General features: G+C 45.3%; 1 protein-coding gene across 1 annotated transcript in view; it reads left to right on the top strand.

The window, feature by feature from the left end:
- AFF1 (ALF transcription elongation factor 1) overlaps positions 1 to 20,306 on the top strand; it is a 174,197-nt gene extending 153,891 nt beyond the window's left edge. The window contains exons 12-21 of the mRNA XM_016213073.2: positions 731 to 1,669; positions 9,567 to 9,670; positions 10,460 to 10,706; positions 11,444 to 11,535; positions 11,682 to 11,739; positions 13,866 to 14,014; positions 14,593 to 14,664; positions 15,070 to 15,207; positions 17,066 to 17,268; positions 18,253 to 20,306. Coding sequence (XP_016068559.2) covers positions 731 to 1,669; positions 9,567 to 9,670; positions 10,460 to 10,706; positions 11,444 to 11,535; positions 11,682 to 11,739; positions 13,866 to 14,014; positions 14,593 to 14,664; positions 15,070 to 15,207; positions 17,066 to 17,268; positions 18,253 to 18,374 — 2,124 coding nt within the window. The 3' untranslated portion in view covers positions 18,375 to 20,306. The remainder of the gene's footprint in view (positions 1 to 730; positions 1,670 to 9,566; positions 9,671 to 10,459; positions 10,707 to 11,443; positions 11,536 to 11,681; positions 11,740 to 13,865; positions 14,015 to 14,592; positions 14,665 to 15,069; positions 15,208 to 17,065; positions 17,269 to 18,252) is intronic.
- Positions 20,307 to 20,748: the final 442 nt, after the last annotated feature.

Genomic DNA, 20,748 nt, shown 5'->3' with positions numbered 1-20,748 from the left:
GATCAAATACAAAACCTGGATGTGTGCCCTGAGTGGGAATCGAACCTGAAACCTTTTGGTGTGCGGGCTGATATTCCAACCGACCGAGCCGCACCGGCCGGGCAACCTCACTTGACTCTCTTTATCGGAGTGTAAAATTTGAAAATCAGTGTGTGTCTGTGACACTGAAAACCTTTTCAGAGATAAATGTTTATAATGTTTTTAAGTAAATAAGAGAAATGATATGTTGTCTTGAAGAAAGTAATTTTTAGTCAAAAAGTATGTCAAGAAAAGGGTGAAGCATGAAACCCAGAGGTAATCACCAAGATGTAGTTTATTTGCCTTTTTCTGAAAATAGCTTCATAAAGGGATTCTTTTTGTTCCCTGTTATTTTCTGATAGAATCGTTTACAAGCCAAAAATGTGTCAATTCTGTTTGAATTAATACTGTAATTACCATTGAACAAAATATTTATGTTGCAAAGATTTCTCAGCAGTTGTCGATGGTCTACATTGGACAATATTTAACGGTCAGTATCCACTAAAGCAAAATTCCCGTAGCACAAGGCAATTGGAAAATTGCTTTAAGAGTCAGTTGTTACAGAATTTGCCCAGGAATAAATTAGAGGAGGATTGAACAGGCCTGAATTCTTAGGTTTGGGTTGATGGTGCCATAGGATTGGGCGAGTAACACAGGGAAGAATTGATCATCTTTGGTAAGGTAACATTTTTCTCTTTTTCCTTGTTTTTAGCCTGAGCCTCCTACAACAAACAAATGGCAGCTAGACAACTGGCTGACCAAAGTCAGCCAGCCGGCAGCCCCACCAGAGGCCCTGGGGAGTGCAGAGCCCCCGCCTCTGCACCCAGACGGGAAGGGCAAGGGTGGTGACGGTGGCACCACTAGTCACGAGCATTCAGAACCCAAAGATCCTCCCCCCAAAAGCTCTGGCAGAGCCCCCCGGGTCCCTCCCGAAGGCTCCCACTCTGGCAAGAGGAGCTGTCAGAAGTCCCCTGCCCAACAGGAGCCGCAGAGGCAAACCGTTGGAACCAAACAACCCAAAAAACCTGTCAAGGCCTCGGCCCCGGTGGACTCTCGGGCCACCTTGCAGGTGGAGAGCGAGCCAGGACTTCCCCACGGCTCCAAGGACCAGCCTTCCAAAGACAAGCCCAAGGTGAAGACGAAAGGGAGGCCACGTGCCGGAGACAGCAGGGAGCCCAAGCCAGCCGCGCCCACCGCCGGCGAGAAGAAGAAGCACAGGGGCGGGCCCCCGGCCCCCGCGAAGGCGCTCGCAGGCCCGGAGCCCACGAAGGACAGTGTGGAGGACAGGAGCCCTGAGCACCTGGCCCTTGTCCCCCTGACTCACAGCCAGGGCCCCACGCACGACAGTGGCAGCAGCGGTGGCAGGACTAGTGGCTGTCGCCGGGCTGTGGTGGTGCAGGACGACCACGGGAAGGACAGACTTCCGGTGCCTTTGAGAGACACCAAGCTGCTCTCCCCGCTCAGGGACACCCCTCCCCCACAGAGCTTGATGGTGAAGATAACCCTTGACCTGCTCTCTTGGGTGCCCCAGCCACCCGGGAAGGGGGGCCGCCAGAAGAAAGCGGAGGACAAACAGCCACCAGCCGGGAAGAAGCTGGATTCTGAGAAGAGAAGCTCAGACAACTCGAGCAAGTTGGCCAAGAAGAGGAAGGTGAGTGAGGGGCCTGGCCTGTGCCTGCTGCTGGCTTAGGGCTTTGATGGGCCCTTGTTATAGCCCTGAGTGGTCTTAGAGGAGGAGGCTAGAAGTGTTTGGATTTGATCCAGGCTTTGCTCCTAAACCAGAGTTGCTCCTCCATTGCAGAGTTGGGTGCTCCTCGCTCCGCAGACAGAGATTACCAGGTGCCAGATCCCTTTAGCAGTCTCGCTAGTTAGGGAAAAAATGAGGCAGTCATTGAAAAGGATATCTCATTTTAGGATAATGTAGCATTGGGGGTGCATTTTTATATTTATTGTGAGAACATTGATATTTACCACCTGGCCCATTAGATAGATTATGCCGTAGAAATTAAAACCTCACATGAATTGAAGTGTTAATTAGTATTCTGAATTCCTGAAAGCACCGGTGTACACTGAATTTTACTCCTGTAGTATGATCTTTTTGATACCGATATCACATCCACATTTTAGCTCATGGCCACATAATACCTCATTAATTTGAACATAACAGATTTAGACTCTGTGATCTCCATTACTGACTTTTATTAATAAGCAGAACGTTATTTAAAAAGGTTTTAAAGCTTATTAAACTTATGGTTAAGACATCTTGTTGACTAATATAGGCTAGAATAGTACCTTGTAAAGTATAAAATCTGTCAGTTTCGTTTTTATTACAATGTTTGGGAGTTTCACTTAAGGAATGAACATAGTGGAGAAAGAAAAAGTCTCTGCATTAAAAGCCTCAGTTATGTGGACACATCACTATTTTGGACAGTTTCCTTCCTTTATTCTTAATCATTGAGCTCTGATAGATTTTTTTTGCTGCTGCTCGGTGATGAAAGATGAGTGTTTCCCCCAGTGGCATTCCCAAGCCAGCCTGCCCTGGATTCGGGGTGAAAGGCACTGGAAGAGCCAGCTCTTTCCTGCGGAGAAGGAGTCAAAAGTTTAACACTCTTTTAAGTACAGAACCTTCTTACTCAGTTGTGGAAGTTGAGCTAAGAATAACAAAGGACAAAGAGATCATGAAGCCCGCTGTCATGTCTGGGATTCAGCCGATTACTCCACTAGGTTAAAAATAAAACATGACTTTAACAAGTAGTACGGGAGACATTTCTCCAGAGCCTTGTCTAATGGGTCAGGAGGTGTTGCCACCATGGTTGCAGCGGGCAAGTCACGTGGGGTGGGGTCAGGTGCTAACTGGCCGTGCTGTTTCAGCTAGAAGAGGGCATATTCTCTCTGCCTGAAAACCACTGAAACAATGTTCATGTGTTAAAGGTGTGAAACTTAATGGAGGGAATTGTGGTCGACCTGGCTAGGAAAAAGGTACCTGCATTTAATATACCTGAAAAGACTTCAAACACACCCATTTCCCTCCTCCTGGGAATTCTTTTTATCACTTATCCCTGCAGCTACCATGGCCTTGTCTAGTTTCCTTCTGTATTCACTGGAGTGAGAAGTATTAGCTGCTGAAATGCTTACTAACCAGGTGAAAATGTTAGACATTGGAGGTTCCCCCAGACAGTTCTCAGCCCAGTCCATACTCTGTGCAAACCTAGAAGCTCTGCTCGCAGCTCCAGAAAGGGAGTCTCAGTTCTCCCTGTTGAGGATGTGAACTGTGCCCTCTAAAAGCCGTTCCCAGCCCTTGGGAGCTCCACTGGGGCAGCTCATTTGTCTTTCTGTTGAGAGGATGGGGAAACAATCACCCCCTCATCTTAGTCAAGTGTGTGCTTTCTTTACTGCCTGCAAGCAGCTGAGAGCTCTGGCCCTGGGAACAGTCTGCCTCTCTGCTGGGACACTGATAGAATCAGGGTCCAAACTGGTGGTTCCAAACCCTGGCTGCTCGTTGCGGTCACCTGAGGAGCCTTCGTACTGGTGGCGGGGTGTGCACCCTCAAACGCCTCGCCCCCATTGGTGTTTTTAAATTCTCAGTTAATCATAATGCCTAGGGGTCCAGGAACCCCTGCAGCAGAGCCTTACTATTGTACAGAGCTAGTTCTTTGGGTTGGAGAAATTCCTCCATGTGCTGTGTTAAGACTTCATGGATCTTGACAACCAGGATTTCCTTGCTTTAAGTATGTCACTAGTTAAAAACATTACTTAGAAGCTTTTGGATAAATAAATACAAAAATCAGCTCGCTGTATACTTATTTCATGATCAGAGAATTGTGTGTCATTTGGTCTTCCTGCTGAATTCCAGGTATAATTAACATTGAGCATTGCTAACCTCAGGTCCTTCCCTGTGTGGGGCGGGCACCCCCTGTCCTGTCAGGACCCTGACTCCTTTGGTCAGGGCATCAGCTGCTCCTGTGGGCAGCCCCGCACATGGGCCCGGGCCCTGCGGCAGAGGCAGGGCCATCTTCTCTAAGCTTGGTCACTTTTCCCTGAATTTGGGTAGTGGAGATTTGTTCTTGTTCTTTAAGTGTGATCACTAGAAAAAGCTCTCTGAGGATGTAGTGAGAGCAGTTGAAGACTGTGCCTGATATTTCACATTAGTGGAATTCAGTATTTTTACTTAAAAGCCCTTTAGGGTCTGTTCCTCTCCCGGTGAAACATTTAGCAAGTATTTTCAGGAGTAAGCAGGTTCTTGAAGCCATTTTAGTCTTAAAAGTGTGGGAAGATCATAGAGTTCATGGTGATTAACAGCTGTGATGAAGCCATCAGGTGTGGCACCTATAGAAATATATGTACAAATAGATGTGTATATAATTTTACTACGTTAAGGAGTGGGTAGGGAACAATCCATGAGGGAAAGTAGAGAAAATTGTGAGGGTAAATAGGCACAGTGTTCTAAAATAAACTACAGAAATTCATCATCCGATTATAGTTTAGAATTTAAAATACAACTTATTTTTTATTTTGAATAATTTTTAAACCAAGCTTATGTTTTTCCAGCTTAATAGTCATTTCAATAAATAACAGAACAGGGTGGTACATTCATTCAAATCTTTCCCTTTTTCTAAATAATTGCTTTACTGACCAAGAAGCGTTGACATTTTTGGAAACAAATTTCAGTGCCATCATTTAGGTGTGCTTTGAGGCATAGAGAAAGGGAAGTTATGGGATGCGGTGGGGAAACATGCGTTTTTATTGCTTGAGGATGGTTGTTGGGTCTGTCCTTCCCCTCTAGCCAAGATCTGTCTTTTCTTGAGTTGTTTCTCCAGAACAACATTCTCAGTTATTATCTTTCCAAGTCAAGGGTTTGGAAAGTCATTCCTTATAATTTCCTGAAGCCACTTCAACCTAATTTATTCATGCTCATTAGTTATTCTAAGAACATTGTAACCACATGCATGTTAAAACCATTTTAAGCCATTCTATTCCTTCACCACAAAGAAGAAAAGTGGATTGATTTTCCTTTTCTAGAGTGCTTCTCCCAGTGACTACAACCTGTCTTCTCAGTAAGTCCTGCCCTCTCTCTTGGTGCCGACTTGGACTTGGCATCCGCTCTGTCATCTTCGTGTTGAGCCTCCTCCTGCAGAGGCACATCCCAGAGAAGTCCCTGAATTTCCCAGCAGGCTGCTCCTCCACTTCCTTTGCTCTGCGTGCCATCCAGCTCATGTGCTGCCCCGTGGGAGAAGATGACGGAGTCTTAGAATTTGAGTGCTGAGACCTTATAGGTCACTTGTTCAGCTGCTCCCTTATATGGGTAAGATCCAGAGAGGCTCTGACATCACTTGGCTGCTTGGTAAAAGTAGATTTGGAGCTCAGGTATGCTGACTCCACCCAATCCAGTGATCTTTCTTTTCTTTCACAAGTGTCTAGTGGGGAGTCTCTTGGAGACAGTCACAAGGTCATAGTTCAAGATCAGTGTACTGACTCTGGCGGTTATAATGTCATCCCTGGCTCTATCCCTCTATTGCTCACACCTGCCACCTCCACACTCGTCTTCAGTTTTCCTTTCAGATGCCCCTCATCTCTCCCCATCACAGCCAAGCTCCCTGTTCACTCTCTTAACACCTTTTAGAAACACTGTGGCCCCAAATGAGTGTCAGTTCTGAAAAAGCCACCTTCCTTTCCCCGCTGCGTACAGGCACCTAGATGGCGGGCCAGGTGCCGGCGGGAGCAGGCTGCCCCGCAGCATTCTCTTCCAGAAACCACCGTGGTCTCGCAGTCCCGGCTCTTCCTTTTATGGCCTTCATTCTTGCCCTTTGCTCTGCGCTGGGTGGAGCAGCATTTGGCAGCTAATCCATGGCTGCCTGACCCGGCAGGTTAAGAAAAGCAAACAAGTCACCAGCCTCCTTTTGTTGTAGGTGCAGCACCACTGAGACACTTATCCTTCTGGGAAAGGGGACCTTCTGACCCCCAGACCTCAGACAGGATTCCCTGACATGGAGGCTGATCTGGTCTAAGTCTCAGGGCAGAGAAGACTTCTTTTTCCTCTTTAAGAAAGAGTACATCACCCTCATCTCATTTTCAAATGGTTCCTTGATCTAGAAAAACCTCAAAGACTCCTCGCCTCCTGTTTTCCAGTCTTGAAATTAAAGTCTGCGTTTCCTGCCACCCAGTATTGCAAGGCTCCCTTCCTACATCCGTCCACTTCAAGTGCAGTGCAGTCTTGCCTCCAGGGACCTCAGCTGCTAAACTTAATTTCCGTGCCAGTGAACAGATACTTGCTGAGTGCCTGCTCCAGGGAAGCCGCTGTGACTGTTCTAGGAAGAAGATGACAGGGTTCCAAGTGCACAGTGTACAGAAATACTAACCTCAAACCCACGGGCTCAAACTCCGTCAAGCAAACAAAGTGAACAGAGGGGGATGTTTGCTTGACTTGGTTTAATGGCTTACTCTCTACCAGCTTACAGAATATTACAGAGTTGTTAATGCCAGCCTTGATATTGCACTTGATCTTAGCCAAAGGCCGAAAAGCTTAACACTAGCCTTGAAATCAGTACTTGCTGATTTCTTGTTTTTTGGCTGTTCTTCTCTTGAGTCACTGATTGGCACAAGCCAGGGATATAACAACCAGCTTGTGAGGACTGACTCACTGGGAATCTTATTTTCATATGTGGTTTAGAAGGTCTGCTACTATGGTTTACAGTCATAACTAGCAAGTGCTAAGCAGCATGAAAATATACAAACAAAAATTAACGCTCATTCCACCTCCAGGGTCTGGTGTTTTCTTTAAGACGTAACCTTGCGGGTGGTTTATGCTTAGTTTGCCTTGGGGACTTATCCTGTGTCTCATTAACTGTCTAGAAATACCTTTCATTGCAAAAAGCATATATTACTACCTCATGTACATTATCTGTCTGGGTATTTTAGCAAAATGTGGCTTTTCCCAAAGATAAGTTTTCCATCTGCCCGCTTCTGTGGCCTGTGCTGAACGTCACTCGAGAAACAGCTGGGCAGAATGTCTTCTTGCGTTTCAGTTGTGCCATTAGGTTAGGATGTGTTTATTTATGTCACAAATTATCCTTATTACATCCCTCAAGATACTTTTACTCTAGTCTTCTGTAATGAAGGGTTATATTTCTGAGGAACTGATTTGTTTTTATGTTATCTCACCTGTACATTTTATAATTCCTTCTTTGCATTGGCTCACGGGGAATTCAGAGCCCCGTTTGCAGATTACATCTAGAGAAGTGTGTAGAACAGCACTGCTCACTAGAAGTAAATTAAAAATTTCTAGCAACCACATTAAAAATATGTAATATATATGTTAAAAAAAAGTTAAATTTTAATTTATTTTACCTAATATATCGAAAATATCACTTTAACATTTAATCTAAATTATTGCATTTCCCTTTTTGCTCTAAGCCTTCGAAGTCACTTGTCACTTCAGACTGGCCACGTCCAGGCACTCCTGGGTGTGAGGCTATTGAGTGGGAATGTGCCAGACAGTGCAGAATTGATGGCCTCTGGAGGCCCAAGCCTTCCCTTGGGTTTAATTTCTCTCCCTACCCATATTTTCCCTTCTTAATGTTCTCACTTGTGCACACAACAAGACATTAAAAACAAGTATCTTTGTAAGCTACCTGGAATCCATTTTGAGACAAGAAATAAAATGTGTTCCCCAAGAAGCTGACGAAGGGCTGAATGGAAGTGTGTGCTCTGACACGTCTGTTTGCAGGGTGCCAGGAGGAGGGCATGTTTTTTTCTATTTCCTGCTCTTTGGAGCAGGGCCAGGTTGCTATTAGTGTCTGGGCAGAGCTTGAGCCTACACATCTTAATTTATTCATTTTTCTTGGAGGCATTCAGGGAACAGGAGAGAGACAGTAGTGAAAGCTGGGGCTTCCTGCAGTCAGTTAATTTGAAGAATGTTTTTTCCCCTTTAAGGCTTTAAGGGAGGATTTTAAGTTTTTAAGGGATTGTCCTAGATTGGTGGTGTCCCAGATTTCTATCTCGGTGAACTGACAGTTGGAGGAGTTTAATTCTAAATGCACATCAGAGTTAATTGAAAGACTTGAACCAATCCCTTGACTGTCACTTGCTAGAGAGGTAGTGGCTCCTTCCCATGGGGTGTTGCCTGGGCCTAGACCAGTGGGTAGGAGGCCCCTATGAAGTCGCTGGCTCGACATGGTAGACTTTGTAAACTTGGTGTACACGTTGACAGGTGAGCACAAGAACATGGAAGACGTTTGCCATGAAGAATTCTTTGTTCTCTTAATGTGTGTGTGTATATATCACACTTTAGTTGGTACAAAGGGATGTTTTGATGTACTTATAACCCTGGTAGAATTAAATATTCCTTCTCATCACTCTTCCCTCACTTAACTTATATTTATAATTCCTCGTTTTCTATCAAATTTCTTGAAAAATAAAACAAAACATGACTCTATATATGTAGAGAAAGATATAAAGACAATATTTTTTTTAAATGGCATCACCTGCCCGGCCGGGCGTGGCTCAGCGGTTGAGCATCGACCTAGGATCCATGTGATCGAGGTTCGATTCCCGGTCAGGGCACATGCCCGGGTTGCAGGCTCGATCCCTAGTCGGTGGCGTGCAGGAGGCAGACGATCAGTGACTCTCATCATTGATGTTTCTCTCTCTCTCTATCCCTCTCCTTTCCTCTCTGAAATCAGTAAAGATATATTTTTTTTAAAAAATGGCATCACCTTAGCTAGTGTGTCTCAGTGGTTAAAGCATCAGCCCACACACCGAAGGGTTGCAGGTTTGAGCCCCACCCCTGTCGGGGGCTTCAGTGGGAGGTGACCTATCCATGTGTCTCTCTCACATTGATATTTCTCCTGCTCCATCTCTCTCTCTCCCTCCCTCCTCCCACTTCCACTCTCTCTAAGAATCAATAGAAATAATATCCTTGGCTGAGGGTTAACGAAAAATAAAAAATGTTATCAATAGAAGAGAAAGTTAGATGGAATCCCAAAGCAACTATTCTTACTTTGTTACATCTTTCTGGTTTTGTCTATAAGACATCTGGACAGAGGATTTTGTAGCCTGTTTCATTTTCAGCAAGATACTTGTTTTTTTCATTAAGAAGAAAAGCTAAGCTTTAAGTACTCCACTCCTAATTTTATATGACCAATAAATTAGTGGATATAAGTGGATGATTCTTTTGAAAGAAATGGGGGGGAACCTTACTCATAAAATTATCTGTTGCTACTTGGTGTGAATCAGCATGTTTTATTGGTTCTTTTATATTTAGGAAATCACCAATGATTTGTTGAAGTCTACTGCTTAGTCTTGTAGCCAGCTGTTACTTAGATGTCCTCCCCTTCCTGAGTATGAAGAACGCAAAACTTGGTCTCCACACAGATCACGTCAAATCCAGATTGCCTGCCTTCTTCACCACCCCCTCCCCACAGTATAGGAACTTAGAAAGCTGCTGTCTGTATAGATGTCTAATTGTTCTCGTTGCCTTTGCTGTGTATTTTTTCTATTTTGCCTGTACAATTATGTTTGTAACGATTTACCTTGTTGTACTACAATTGTAGGGTGAAGCAGAAAGAGACCACGATAGCAAGAAAGTCAGACTGGAGAAAGAGATTAAATCGCAGTCATCTTCGTCATCCTCCCACAAAGAATCTTCTAAAGCAAAGTGAGTATAGAGATTAGGAACAGCCTAGGAAGGTAGTCGAGTCTTGGGTCTTAACTTGGCAAAACCCTTTCTGTCCTGCAGTAGGAGTGGAGTGACACCGGGTCTGGCTCACTCTGATGATGTGCTAAGTTTGTTTCATTTGCTTTCATCCTTGAGGACCTTGTAGGAATTAACAGTTCATTGGGCAGCAAACTTGGACTTATCACAAGTATTTTAACTGGAAAGTTTCCTGAAAACCTGGAATCGATTTCTTTCTAAAGGAATTTTTACATAAAAATAAAGGTGCTGTTATTATCCCTACTTTGCCGAGGCACAGAGAGATGAAAATGACTTGTCCAAAGCCCCAAAAAGTAACTATCATTTTCTGTGATTTGTTCAAGAAATCGCTTCACAAATGACGTGGTAAAACAAGTGCAGAGCGTCGCCATGTAGGAGGGATTTGGGAGAAGGAATCAGTGTGAAGGTGGCAGCTGGCTTGCCTGCTTGTCAGAGGAAGGGACAGGTTGGGGAGTAGCTAATGCAGACTGACTTGTTAGGAAACGCCAGGACTTCTGGTAGGTTCTGCAAGCTTAGAGACAAATATAACTTCATTTGTCACTCAGCATAGGACTTGATTTTTCAAAGGCATCGAAAGTCCGTGAAATTTGGCCTTTCTACAAAAATGGATTTCACACTTTGTGACAGCTTAGTCTTTGTCAGCAGCCATTGTGTCCTTTTAACTGAACAACTAAGTTACATGGTTCATGTTCTACCTCAACTTAGTTTTGTATGATGTTTCTTTGATTCCAGAACACCCAGGCCCTCCTCTGAGCCCTCAAAGAAGGAAATGCTTCCCCCAACACCCGTGGCACCGTCGTCGTCATCCTCCCAGAAGCCAGCCAAACCTGCGCAGAAGAGGCCGCGGCGGGAAGCGCATCCCTGCGGCCAGGACCCTCCCAAAAGTGCTAGTGGTACCAAGGGCAGCCATAAGGACTCTCCCATCCCCAAGCGCAGAAAAGCAGAGGGGAAGGGCTCTGGAAGCTCCACAGAACACAAAGTAAGTCGGGGAAGCCGCAGTTGTGTAAAATGGGATGTGTTGATTCACCTTTACTTTAAATTCCCAAATTGGATAAGCTCCTAGTGATGATACTTCAGAGTTATTCATTACTTTTAATAAGGCAATAAGAGTTGTTTGTGGTTGAAGTTCTATGTAGAGGGAGAGTAAAAGGTAGTTAATAGTATATGAACATTTAGGTGTCGGTTTATTCTTAAAGTGATTGAAAAGTGAAATATCAGAATAGATGTTTTGTGTTAATTTTCTATCAGGTGTTTTGTAGTAAGAAATGGTTACTCTGAAAAAAAAAAGAAAAAAGAAAAAAAAGAAATGGTTACTCTGGTTAGTTCTTGGTTTGAATGTTTGATCTCAGGTACTTTCTTTTCGTTATTGATTGTAATGGGGAAAAGTTACCCACTTTTCTCAAATACAAGTTCCTCTTCCTGTTCGCCCGGGTGCATGTGGACATGGTGTGCATGTTCACTGGCTAAAAGAAAGTGCGACATTGGGCTCTGTTGGTTATCTAGTCTCGTGGACAGTTTTGTCTTCCACCTTTTTCAGTTCCAGTGCAGTCAGAACCTGCAGTTTCAGTTAATCCTGCTGGGAAAATGCCAAACTAAATCGTGCAGTGTTAGATTTCCTTTTGGGGGGAACTATTTCGGGCCAATTTAAAGGGATGATATATTTAGGTCAGTGATCTTAAATGTTAGAGAGTGATCTGTATAATGATTTTTTAAAAGGGATCTTCTGGAGATACTGCAAGTCCTTTTCCAGTGCCTTCTTTGCCAAATGGTAACTCGAAACCAGGGAAGCCTCAAGTGAAGCTTGACAAGTAAGCCCCGGGTGCTGCTGCGCTTTGCTTGCCCAGCTCTCTCCCGCCCCCACCCGCGCTCCTCCTCTGTCTTCTTCAGTCATCTTGCTCCAGTCTAGTGATTTTAGGTTCACGTGACCCACCCCTGATCTTTTCTTCTCTTTCAGACAAGCAGATCTTCACATGAAGGAGGCGAAAAAGCTGAAGCAAAAGGCAGAGCTAATGGTCAGTCTTGGCTCTTCACCCGTTTGGGAGAGTGCTTCCTGGGCATGTTTGTGGTCTCATTCCGTCGTGTCCCACGTCGCTAAGCACGGCGTGTGCAGGGTGCCCACAGTGGCCCACGGAAGCAGGATCCGCAGGATCTTAATGAGTGAGGGATACAGGATTCTTAGTGAAATTATTTTCTTTGACTCCATTAATTGATCATGGGCAAATAGACAGAGTACCTAGTCGTCACAAGTTTTATGTCTAAATGAAGAAAGTTGATCTGCCTGGTAGTGTTTTATTTAACACGAGTGCTTCCTTGTCCCACTGAATCAATTCTTTAGATATGAAAATTGAGTCCTGCTATTGGAAGTCGCTCTGTTTGTGTTTACCCTGAAATCTTTTGAAAGGTGAGGTAGCCTGTTTGCATTCCAGAATGATCTTCAAGCCCTTGAGACTGACCTGAGGGAGCAGTGGAGCAGTAGAGCAGTGCCATTAGATGAAGTTTTAAGATGAAGGCAGTGATTGCACTGTGGGTAAACATGCTTTGAAACAGTGAACTCTACCTAGTGCTGTTGGACTTTCTGGAAGGTGGTGGTTTTGTTAATTGCATACATAATTAAATATGCTTTTGCATCTCTACTGCATTATAGAGAATGTGTGCCCTTTGTCATAGTTAAACATTTTAACTTAATGTATTCCCCAGACCTGTTGAAGTTTGTACCACACGAGAAGAGTGTGGGCTGCCTTTATTCCCCCACATGCAAACCTAACCGCACACTCTGGAGGCCCACAGGGACCTGAATCAGATCCGTCCACGGTGGCCATCAGGCTGCGGCCTGGCGTCTGTTCTCAGGCAGGCTGAGGGGGGCTGGACTGAGACCCTTTTATCAGACCCCCATTTGTTGGCATACAATATTGGAGCCCTTACGATGCTGGGTACTATAAAGGGGTCAAAGACAAGCCCCTTTAGTCCTGTCCCTGAAGCGACCTGCACAGGATGGCCTGAGTCAGACTAAGAGGACTAAGACGGTGCCAAGCAGGGGTGTCTTTTCAGTCGTCGTCTTCTAGCCTCCCAAGGTTGTTGCTAGGACTGTATGAATCTTTGAGTTATGGAAAAGTAAATAGTCAGTACTTTGTCAGCCAGTTATCTAAAACTTACCTTGACATGGGACACTTTCAGCACTAGATTTCCTCAGTATTCAGACAAGGAAGTATTCTCCAGGGAACTTGGACGAAACCTGAATGGACAGCCGCGAGATGGACACCTTTAAGACACTGCAACTAAAGGACGTATTACAAAGCGGCTGTCCATTTCAGGTTTCTGTCCAAACTGGCACATTTTGAGACTAAAATGAGACATTATTACAATGGGATTCAACAGGCATAGATCAGGACTGTCCTGGACACACTGGGACGTATGTTCACCTTAGGTAGGGAGACGATGTCCCCACGTACAGATTAAAAGCAAAACGAACACCAAGTTCCCTGGGATCGACAGTAAAAAACAATAAAAATAAATAAATAAATAAATAAATAAAAAGGTAAAAAGGTTTATTTTGTCTGATTAAAAAGAGAGAGAGAGAGAGAGTAGGATTTTATCCCTGTAGGCCCAGGGGGTAACCTTATACACTTAGCCCCGACTTCCAAAGCAGACTAGGCCATCTACTGGGCTCTAAGATACATAAAACAATTATTGTCTGAGATCATATCTAAGATGCTCATAAACCAAAACATTTTCTACTTACTATAAGATATACTTCAACACATAGAAAGAAATGTGTGTCTGCATTATCCGAGGTGTGTAGAACACTCTCCTCAGGAGAATTATGTAATGAGTAATTAGTGACACTAGCAACAAGGGGACTGCAGACTCATTGCCTTAGTGTGAATGTGTGCTTTAAGGTTTTGAGAGCATCATCCTAATACAAAATTGTTTTCTTTTTCCTACTGAATTCGTGCTAAAAGAACACCATCAGCAGTCAGAGCCAACAGGCTTTGTCGGTCATTGAGAGTGGGTTTGCTCTTACACGTCTCCGTAGCCAGAATTAAGGGCTGACTGCGGAGGGACGTGACAGTGAGGCATGTGGGTGAGAAACGAGGTAAAAGGCTGTTTTCGGCCTAACAGTGACCATGCTCTTCCACAGACGGACAAGGTTGGGAAGGCTTTTAAGTACTTGGAAGCTGCCTTGTCCTTCATTGAGTGTGGGATTGCCATGGAGTCTGAGAGCCCGGTGTCCAGGTCGGCGTCCAAGTCGGCGTACTCGGTGTACTCGGAAACCGAAGACCTCATTAAGTAAGTGCCAAGTCATTTTGCCGTCCTCTTAAGTGCTTCTCTTTCCTCACCTTTACTGCTGCAATCCGTGCGAACCGTAGTATAAAGACAGCTTAGTAAAGGGGAGCCTTAAAAAAGCTACTGATCCAGGAACTTTTTTTGGCCTGAACTAAAATTATATTCTAGGTGAATGCGAGAGCAGGGGAGCTGCCCCCAGCTCCATCCTGTGCCAGGTGCGCTGTGAAATGCCAGACCTTTCAGGGAGAGGTTGGTTTTTCCAGTTTGGCTTTCTTATCAGATGCCCTTTCGTCTCAGTTTAAGCTCCTGTCTTTATTATCTGCGTTTCAACAAGGGGCTCAGTCAGGACACAGGTCTACTTGGGTTCAGGCAGGTGACAGGCCAGAGGAGAGACATGTCCTCACCTAGTTTTCTGAATGCCTTGAATTGTGGCTCTAAAGTTTCATTTTTTTTCTTGCATTGCTCTCATCTCCACATCTTCAAGAAAAATCAATATAAACCGAGACAAATATAATGTCTTTGTGTTGGGGATTTTCCAACTGCTTTTGTTTAACCTGATCTATTTTTATATTTTCCTGTAGATTCATAATGTCATTAAAGTCCTTCTCAGACCCCACAGCACCAACACAGGAGAAAATATTTGCTGTTTTATGGTGAGTACTTTTTTCTTTGTCTAAATAGTATCACATTTGCATTTATATATATATTTTTTTGCTTTTGTATCTTTTGATGTTACAAAAAAGATTTTGAAATTTGTTTGCTTAGCTTGAAAATTACAGTGAAAGGTGATCAATAGAAGATTAAGTTCAAGGGGTTAATCCCACTGATCGTTAAGTATCATGAAATGGCACCATTTTGCTGATGACTCAGTAAGGCTTCGGTCTGGTGGCTCAAGTTATGTCCTTGTGTATTTGTGTTTTTCTGATGACAGTGAAGAGCGCAGTAAGATTAAGAGACCCTTCCTCACGTAGAGGAGGAAGCCCAGGGTATCTATCGGTCAGGGTGCGAGGGGTCAGGCGCTGTCCGTGGGGGGTGACACCCAGCCTCTCTGCCCGTAGCATGCGCTGCCAGTCCGTTCTGAACATGGCCATGTTCCGCTGCAAGAAGGACAGAGCGATGAAGTTCTCCCGCACCCTCAGCGAGCACTTCCAGGGATCCTCCAGGGCCGCCCGGGCGCCTTCCCCGTGCGTGGCAAGGTAACGGGAGTCGGGCTGCAGTCATTGTCAGTATTGGGTTGTTATTTGCCTCTTGCTTTTGCAACCATTTGTGTGTACATGTGACTTTGCCTTTTCAAAAATTGTATCCATCTATGTGCTGACTTGCTCCCTAACTAAATCATTTGCTTATTTCTGTTTGTTTGAGGAATAATTTAGATCAAGATGTTTGCTGATTGGGTAACATAACAAGATAATTGCAAAAACGATCTGCATGGTCAAAAGCTATCTATGTGGTCAAAATGTCAAAACTTTGAGGGTCCTTAGATATGCCCGACACCACAAAACAACTGGGGGCAAAGCCAGGGAAACCAGAGTCCAAGTCCCTTTTCCCTCTGGACATGTCATCTTGGAGCTTCAGTAAACAAGAACTTTCCAGAAACGTGCCCTCAACCTTCTCCAGGGTCCGTAACAGCGATACTAAGAATGAAAATTATTTTCTCTAGTTAAATTTCCCCCCCACTTTTTGAACTGAAATTGTTCATCTGTACCATAAGACGTTGAAAAACAGTCCTTGTGCAAGTGAAGATAGAATTTCCTTCCCTATAGGACTTGCCTAGTATTGTTTTAATTTGGTTATACTCCTTGAAGGTTCCCTGTTTGACAGGCTTTGCTATTTTAAGAATATCACCCAGAAGACTGCCCCATTTCCAGTACATTCAAAGGAAGCGATTTCCGTCTGGCTTCTCTGATTGAGAAGTAACTGCCTTCCTCTGAAGTTTTTCACTTACTCCCACCTCAGAGAGATTATTCTAAACTAACACATTGTCAGTCTCATCATTTTAGGTAACTCCTTTATTCTTTGTCCAGCCAGTCAACACCACCTTTGTACCAAACCTTGTTTTAGGTACAGAGGATACAGCAGTAAACTGCGCAGATGGGACTCGCTGTCCTTACGGTGCTTCCACTCTGGTCCTTCGGTGTGTCCGTTCTGCTGGGCACACTTAGGGTTCACGCAGCCCAGGGGGCACGTGTGGGCGCAGCCGGAGCTTACGGCAGCTGACCCGCCTTCCCATTTTATATCCGTGAGGTCTAAGTGATTCACGTGTGTTTCTCTCTTGACCACGTCGAGGTGCTTGTTGGCTCGCATGCGCCGGCGTACAGTCAGGAGGGGCGGAGAGAAGGCCCGAGTCCCTGGTGCGCGTCCGCCCTCCCCAGGCTCTCCGAAGGCTGCGCTGCGTCATTCGTTGACTCAGCAGATGCTTATCAAGGGCCTCCTCTTAGCACCCACTCTGCTCAGCGCTAGAAGTGCAGAGATTAGTAAGAAATGGTCCCTACCTGCCAGGGGCTTGTGACCCAGGAAAAGGAATTAGCGGAAGTGTGAAGTGTGAGAAATGCAATAGATAAGTTAATAAATAAATCAAGTTCAGCGGCAGCCGGGAAGCCCTGGTGTACCCCGGGGTCTAGAAGAGTGTCAGTTGCAGAGCAGGTGGCTCCGTTCATGGTCACTGAGTGGATGTGTCAGAGGCGATGGCCAGTGTACAGGGAGCGCTCTTCCTAGGAGACGCCGGGTGCGTGGGGAGGGAAGGACTCCAGGCCCAGGGAGTAGACGTGAGCGGTGTGGGCAGGCAGGTTTGGAATACGGACTTGCCCCCCTCGTTCTGTGTCCAGTGAAAGACACGTGCCTCCACCTGTTTGGTGGGTCCCGTCTCACTGTGTTTGATGAAATAAATTCCCAAACTCCTGGAGGTGCAGGGTGTCTCTTTGACCTTATAGAAGTGATTGTCATTTTGGCTAGGACATTCTGAAACTTTGTGGCTTGGCCTACAGTTCCAGAAACCGGAAATCAGTAATTTGGGTTTAGTGATTAACCAATTCTCTCTGATCTTCCACTTTCCAGAAGCACAGGTACACCATCTCCTCTCTCTCCAGTGCCTTCCGCCAGCTCCGTGGGCTCCCAGTCGAGCGCTGGCAGTGTGGGGAGCAGCGGGATGCCTGCCACCATCCAAAACATGACATCTTCCTACATCACCATTACTTCCCACATCCTTACCGCCTTTGATCTTTGGGAACAGGCCGAGGTCCTTACGAGGAAGAATAAAGGTGAATGGCTCTGTGGTGATGATTACTGGGGCCTGGGGATTGGGAGGGAATAGTGCTGTTTGTGTTTTGTGTTCTGTTTTTTGAAGAACAGGAAATTTGTACCTATCTGCTCTTCTCAAATTTTCTCCGTGCCACCTCATAACCGAGACGTGATTCTTTCCTGAGCTCTGTGGCATGGAGCTGAGTTTCTGTCACTAGATCTTAGCAAAATTGAATTAGACATGGCTTCAGTGCCTGGCCTCTTCAGAAGTTCTGGCGTCGTCATCTCAGTCCAGGGTGAAACGGCGGCACAAGGGCAAGGCGGCCGACGGGAAAGCAGGGCAGTGCCTGTCCCTGGGCACAGCAGCGTGAGATAGGAAGGAGTGTGGCCTAAAGGCCGGGTGTAATGTTTGTTTCCAGTGTGAGGAAAGATGGTTCTGACAGTGCAGGAGATGCGGTGTAAGTAGCCTTCTTGAAACCTGCGAGACGAAGGTCTTGGAGAAATCCGAGGTTTAGGAGAGGGCGGGGCACGCTCTCGGGAACCGCTGCGTGTCAGGCGGTGACCACCACGTGAGCGCTGGGGTGGGAATGCCAGGTTCATGCCGTTAACATAGTTTTTCCCGTCTCTGGCCACTTAATTTCTTCACAGCCTCTTAGAACTTAATTTCTTAGCAAATTAATGATGCTTTTTAAACATGTTGGGTTTTGGGTTTGTTTTTTTTCTTTCATGCATCCATTGATCCAAGACTATACATTGGGTTTTCTCCAGTGCCAGCCATTATGGATTCAACTCTGAAATAAAACCCAGTTCCTGCCCTTCTGGGCTGGTGGTGTGGAAATGAGCGGGCCGTTACAGTAGACTGTGATGTTTTGCTGTGATAGATGAAGTATAGGCTATTTGGGGGTCGTTTCTGGAACCAACCCAAAACAATGACTCTCTATTGCCATTTTTATTTTCGTGTGTGCAAGTGTGTTTACTCGGTTGTGGTTTTGCTTTGTTTGCAGAGTTCTTTGCTCAGCTCAGCACAAGCGTGTGCACCTTGGCCCTCAATAGTAGCTTGGCAGACCTGGTGCACTACATGAGACAGGGTTTCCAGTGGCTGAAACAAGGAACCAGAACACCCTAACGGAGGCCCAGGCTGATTCGATGCCTTGGGAACTATTTTGCACATTGGAAGCCTCAGAAACAGTCCAGACGTTTGTCTCATCAGGACACGAAACTTGAGAAGCACCATGTGATGGCCAGGACATTTGTCCACTTAAACTCTCAAGAATTGTGTGGTCATCGGTTGCGCGCGATGGTTATGCAGCAGTAGAAATGAGGCTGGCTTCAGAGATGATCGTCGCCTTTCCTAACTGAAGGACGCAGTGCAATGTAGCCTCAAAGGGGTCTATGAATGGTCTAGAAACATTTCCGTATTTTTTAACCAGCAGGATGCGAGTTGCAAATGAAATGAGGAGAAGCAATTTCAGCTCTGAAAGCAAGTTCCCATCATCTCAGCAGCCACACTAGTCCATTCCCAGAAGAAAATATTTTTAACAATGAATTTTGGTGTAGGGTTTTGGGATGATTTTTCTTCTTCTAAGTTTTTGGGAAAATATTTGTTTTGTAAATTCTAGCAGTCATCTATGAAACCTAAATTGTGAAGGACTCCACTGTACCCCACTTTCTGCCAGTGAACAGTTGCTTTGATAATACCAAGTATTGTCATAACTTATGGAATTGAGGGCAGCCCCCGTCGCCCGGAGTACTGCACGCTCCCCCAGCTCTGATTCTTCGCCACCAAGTTGGAAGTCCGCCCAGCTGGAGCAGTGGGAGAGGAGGGGCCACGGAAGGCAGTCACCAGTGACCGTATTCTGGATTTTCTACCTTGGGGAAGAAGGGAACCAACATTTATGACCAGTTGGCTGAAGGGCTTTCTCATTTGTGTTTAAGTAGAGCTGGAATTTGAGGTGCTGGTCTGTGGTCTACAGTTATGTGGTAACTCCTGTTGTCTAACCAACTCAGAGTTTTGTCAGTGAACAAATGAAATCTACTTAGAGAGGCTATATTTTTGTGCTAAGAATTATTTTATATTTATAGCAAAACTAGACTTTCAGAGCCCTTAATTATCTAGGGGAAATTAACTCCCTGAAAGGATGTGGAGATTGGGGTGATTGGTTAGACTTAGAAAAAGTCATCACCACCTGCCTTCACTCCAGTGTTCTCGGTCAGCTCGTTTTGATGGACTGAGGAGGAACTGTGGCCTCCCCAGACATTGTTATTGCCATATTGTAGACAGTAAGCCAAGTTCGTTTTGAATGATCTCAAAGAACACATCTGAATACCCACGTACGCATAAGCACAGATTTTCTTTTTTGTTGACACTTTGAAGGTTATTACTGGAAGCATTATTTTGAGTGCAGTGTTTTTAAAAGCCAATTCCTCATCCCTTTTAGAAGTAGAATTTGCACACATTAAAATTGAGGAGTGTGGTCTCTACAGTTGGTTTATTTTCCTCCCTCACCCATTCTGCCCCCGACACGTTTCCTACAAGCATGCTGACGTTTTCCTGTTTAGTGGGGAAGGGGGTGAACACCACCTTTACTTATAGTGAAGGCTGAGGTCCACGTGGTGACTGTCAGAACCTTCTTGGTAATCTGGCTGATGCAAAAGGAGACGTGCAAAAGACGGGGTGAAGCTGTGCGGACCGTGCGAAGCTGTCTTTCACCGTCTACCCAGCCTGCTCTTTTGTCATCACGGACTAGCTAGGGCAGAGGCCTGTTACCTCGTGTTTAGGTTAAAGCCAGAGAATTAACAGCAGTAGTAATATCTGAGCATGAACTTCATGTGTGGTCTTGATGTTCTAGAGCAAAGCCATGGTCCTTTTTAAATTACTCATTTAAAAAGCACCCTGTTGTTAAATGAACAGTAATTGCCTGGTAGGTTGTATGCTTGTGACATCGTGTGTCCTCTTATGTGTAGGAGACAAGGTCCCAGAATCACATGTGTCTAATTATTTAACATCACCTTTTTCTCCCTTGGCCAGTTCCTGCCCCCCACCCCCACCCCCGGCACCACTCCCCAGTGTAAGCCCCCCCCCCCCCCCCGTCAGTTTGGAAGGACACCGTGTCTGCGACGGGTCCTGATCTGGGAAGACTGTTGCCAGAGTGAGCGTGTCCTGTCAGCAAGTCACGGGCTCCCTTGACTGAGGGCATTTCCAGCTTGAGTTCTGAGCAATGCTGAAACAAGTGATTGCTGTTTGAGAATAAGTGGCCTTATTCTTTGTGATTTTTCCCCCCCGACTTTTATATTAAAATTGTACTTGCCCCTTGAAAAACTAACAGTTTTGCAGAGATCGGTTTGCACTGTTTTGATCATGGACTGTTCTGATTCTTACTGCAATGTGCACTGTTCCTGAAAGAGAATCCCTGGTGCCCACTCTTTAAACAGTGTGTGTAAAAGGTAGTGGCTCCATGAATCCTTCACGTTCATCAGATCTCTTGGCTGTTACAGTTGTA

Source organism: Miniopterus natalensis, chromosome 1 (genome assembly GCF_054644295.1).
Source record: "Miniopterus natalensis isolate mMinNat1 chromosome 1, mMinNat1.hap1, whole genome shotgun sequence".
Lineage (NCBI taxonomy): Eukaryota > Metazoa > Chordata > Mammalia > Chiroptera > Miniopteridae > Miniopterus > Miniopterus natalensis.
The sequence above is the reverse complement of the archived record's forward strand: the minus strand, read 5'-3'. Positions and strand labels throughout refer to the sequence as shown.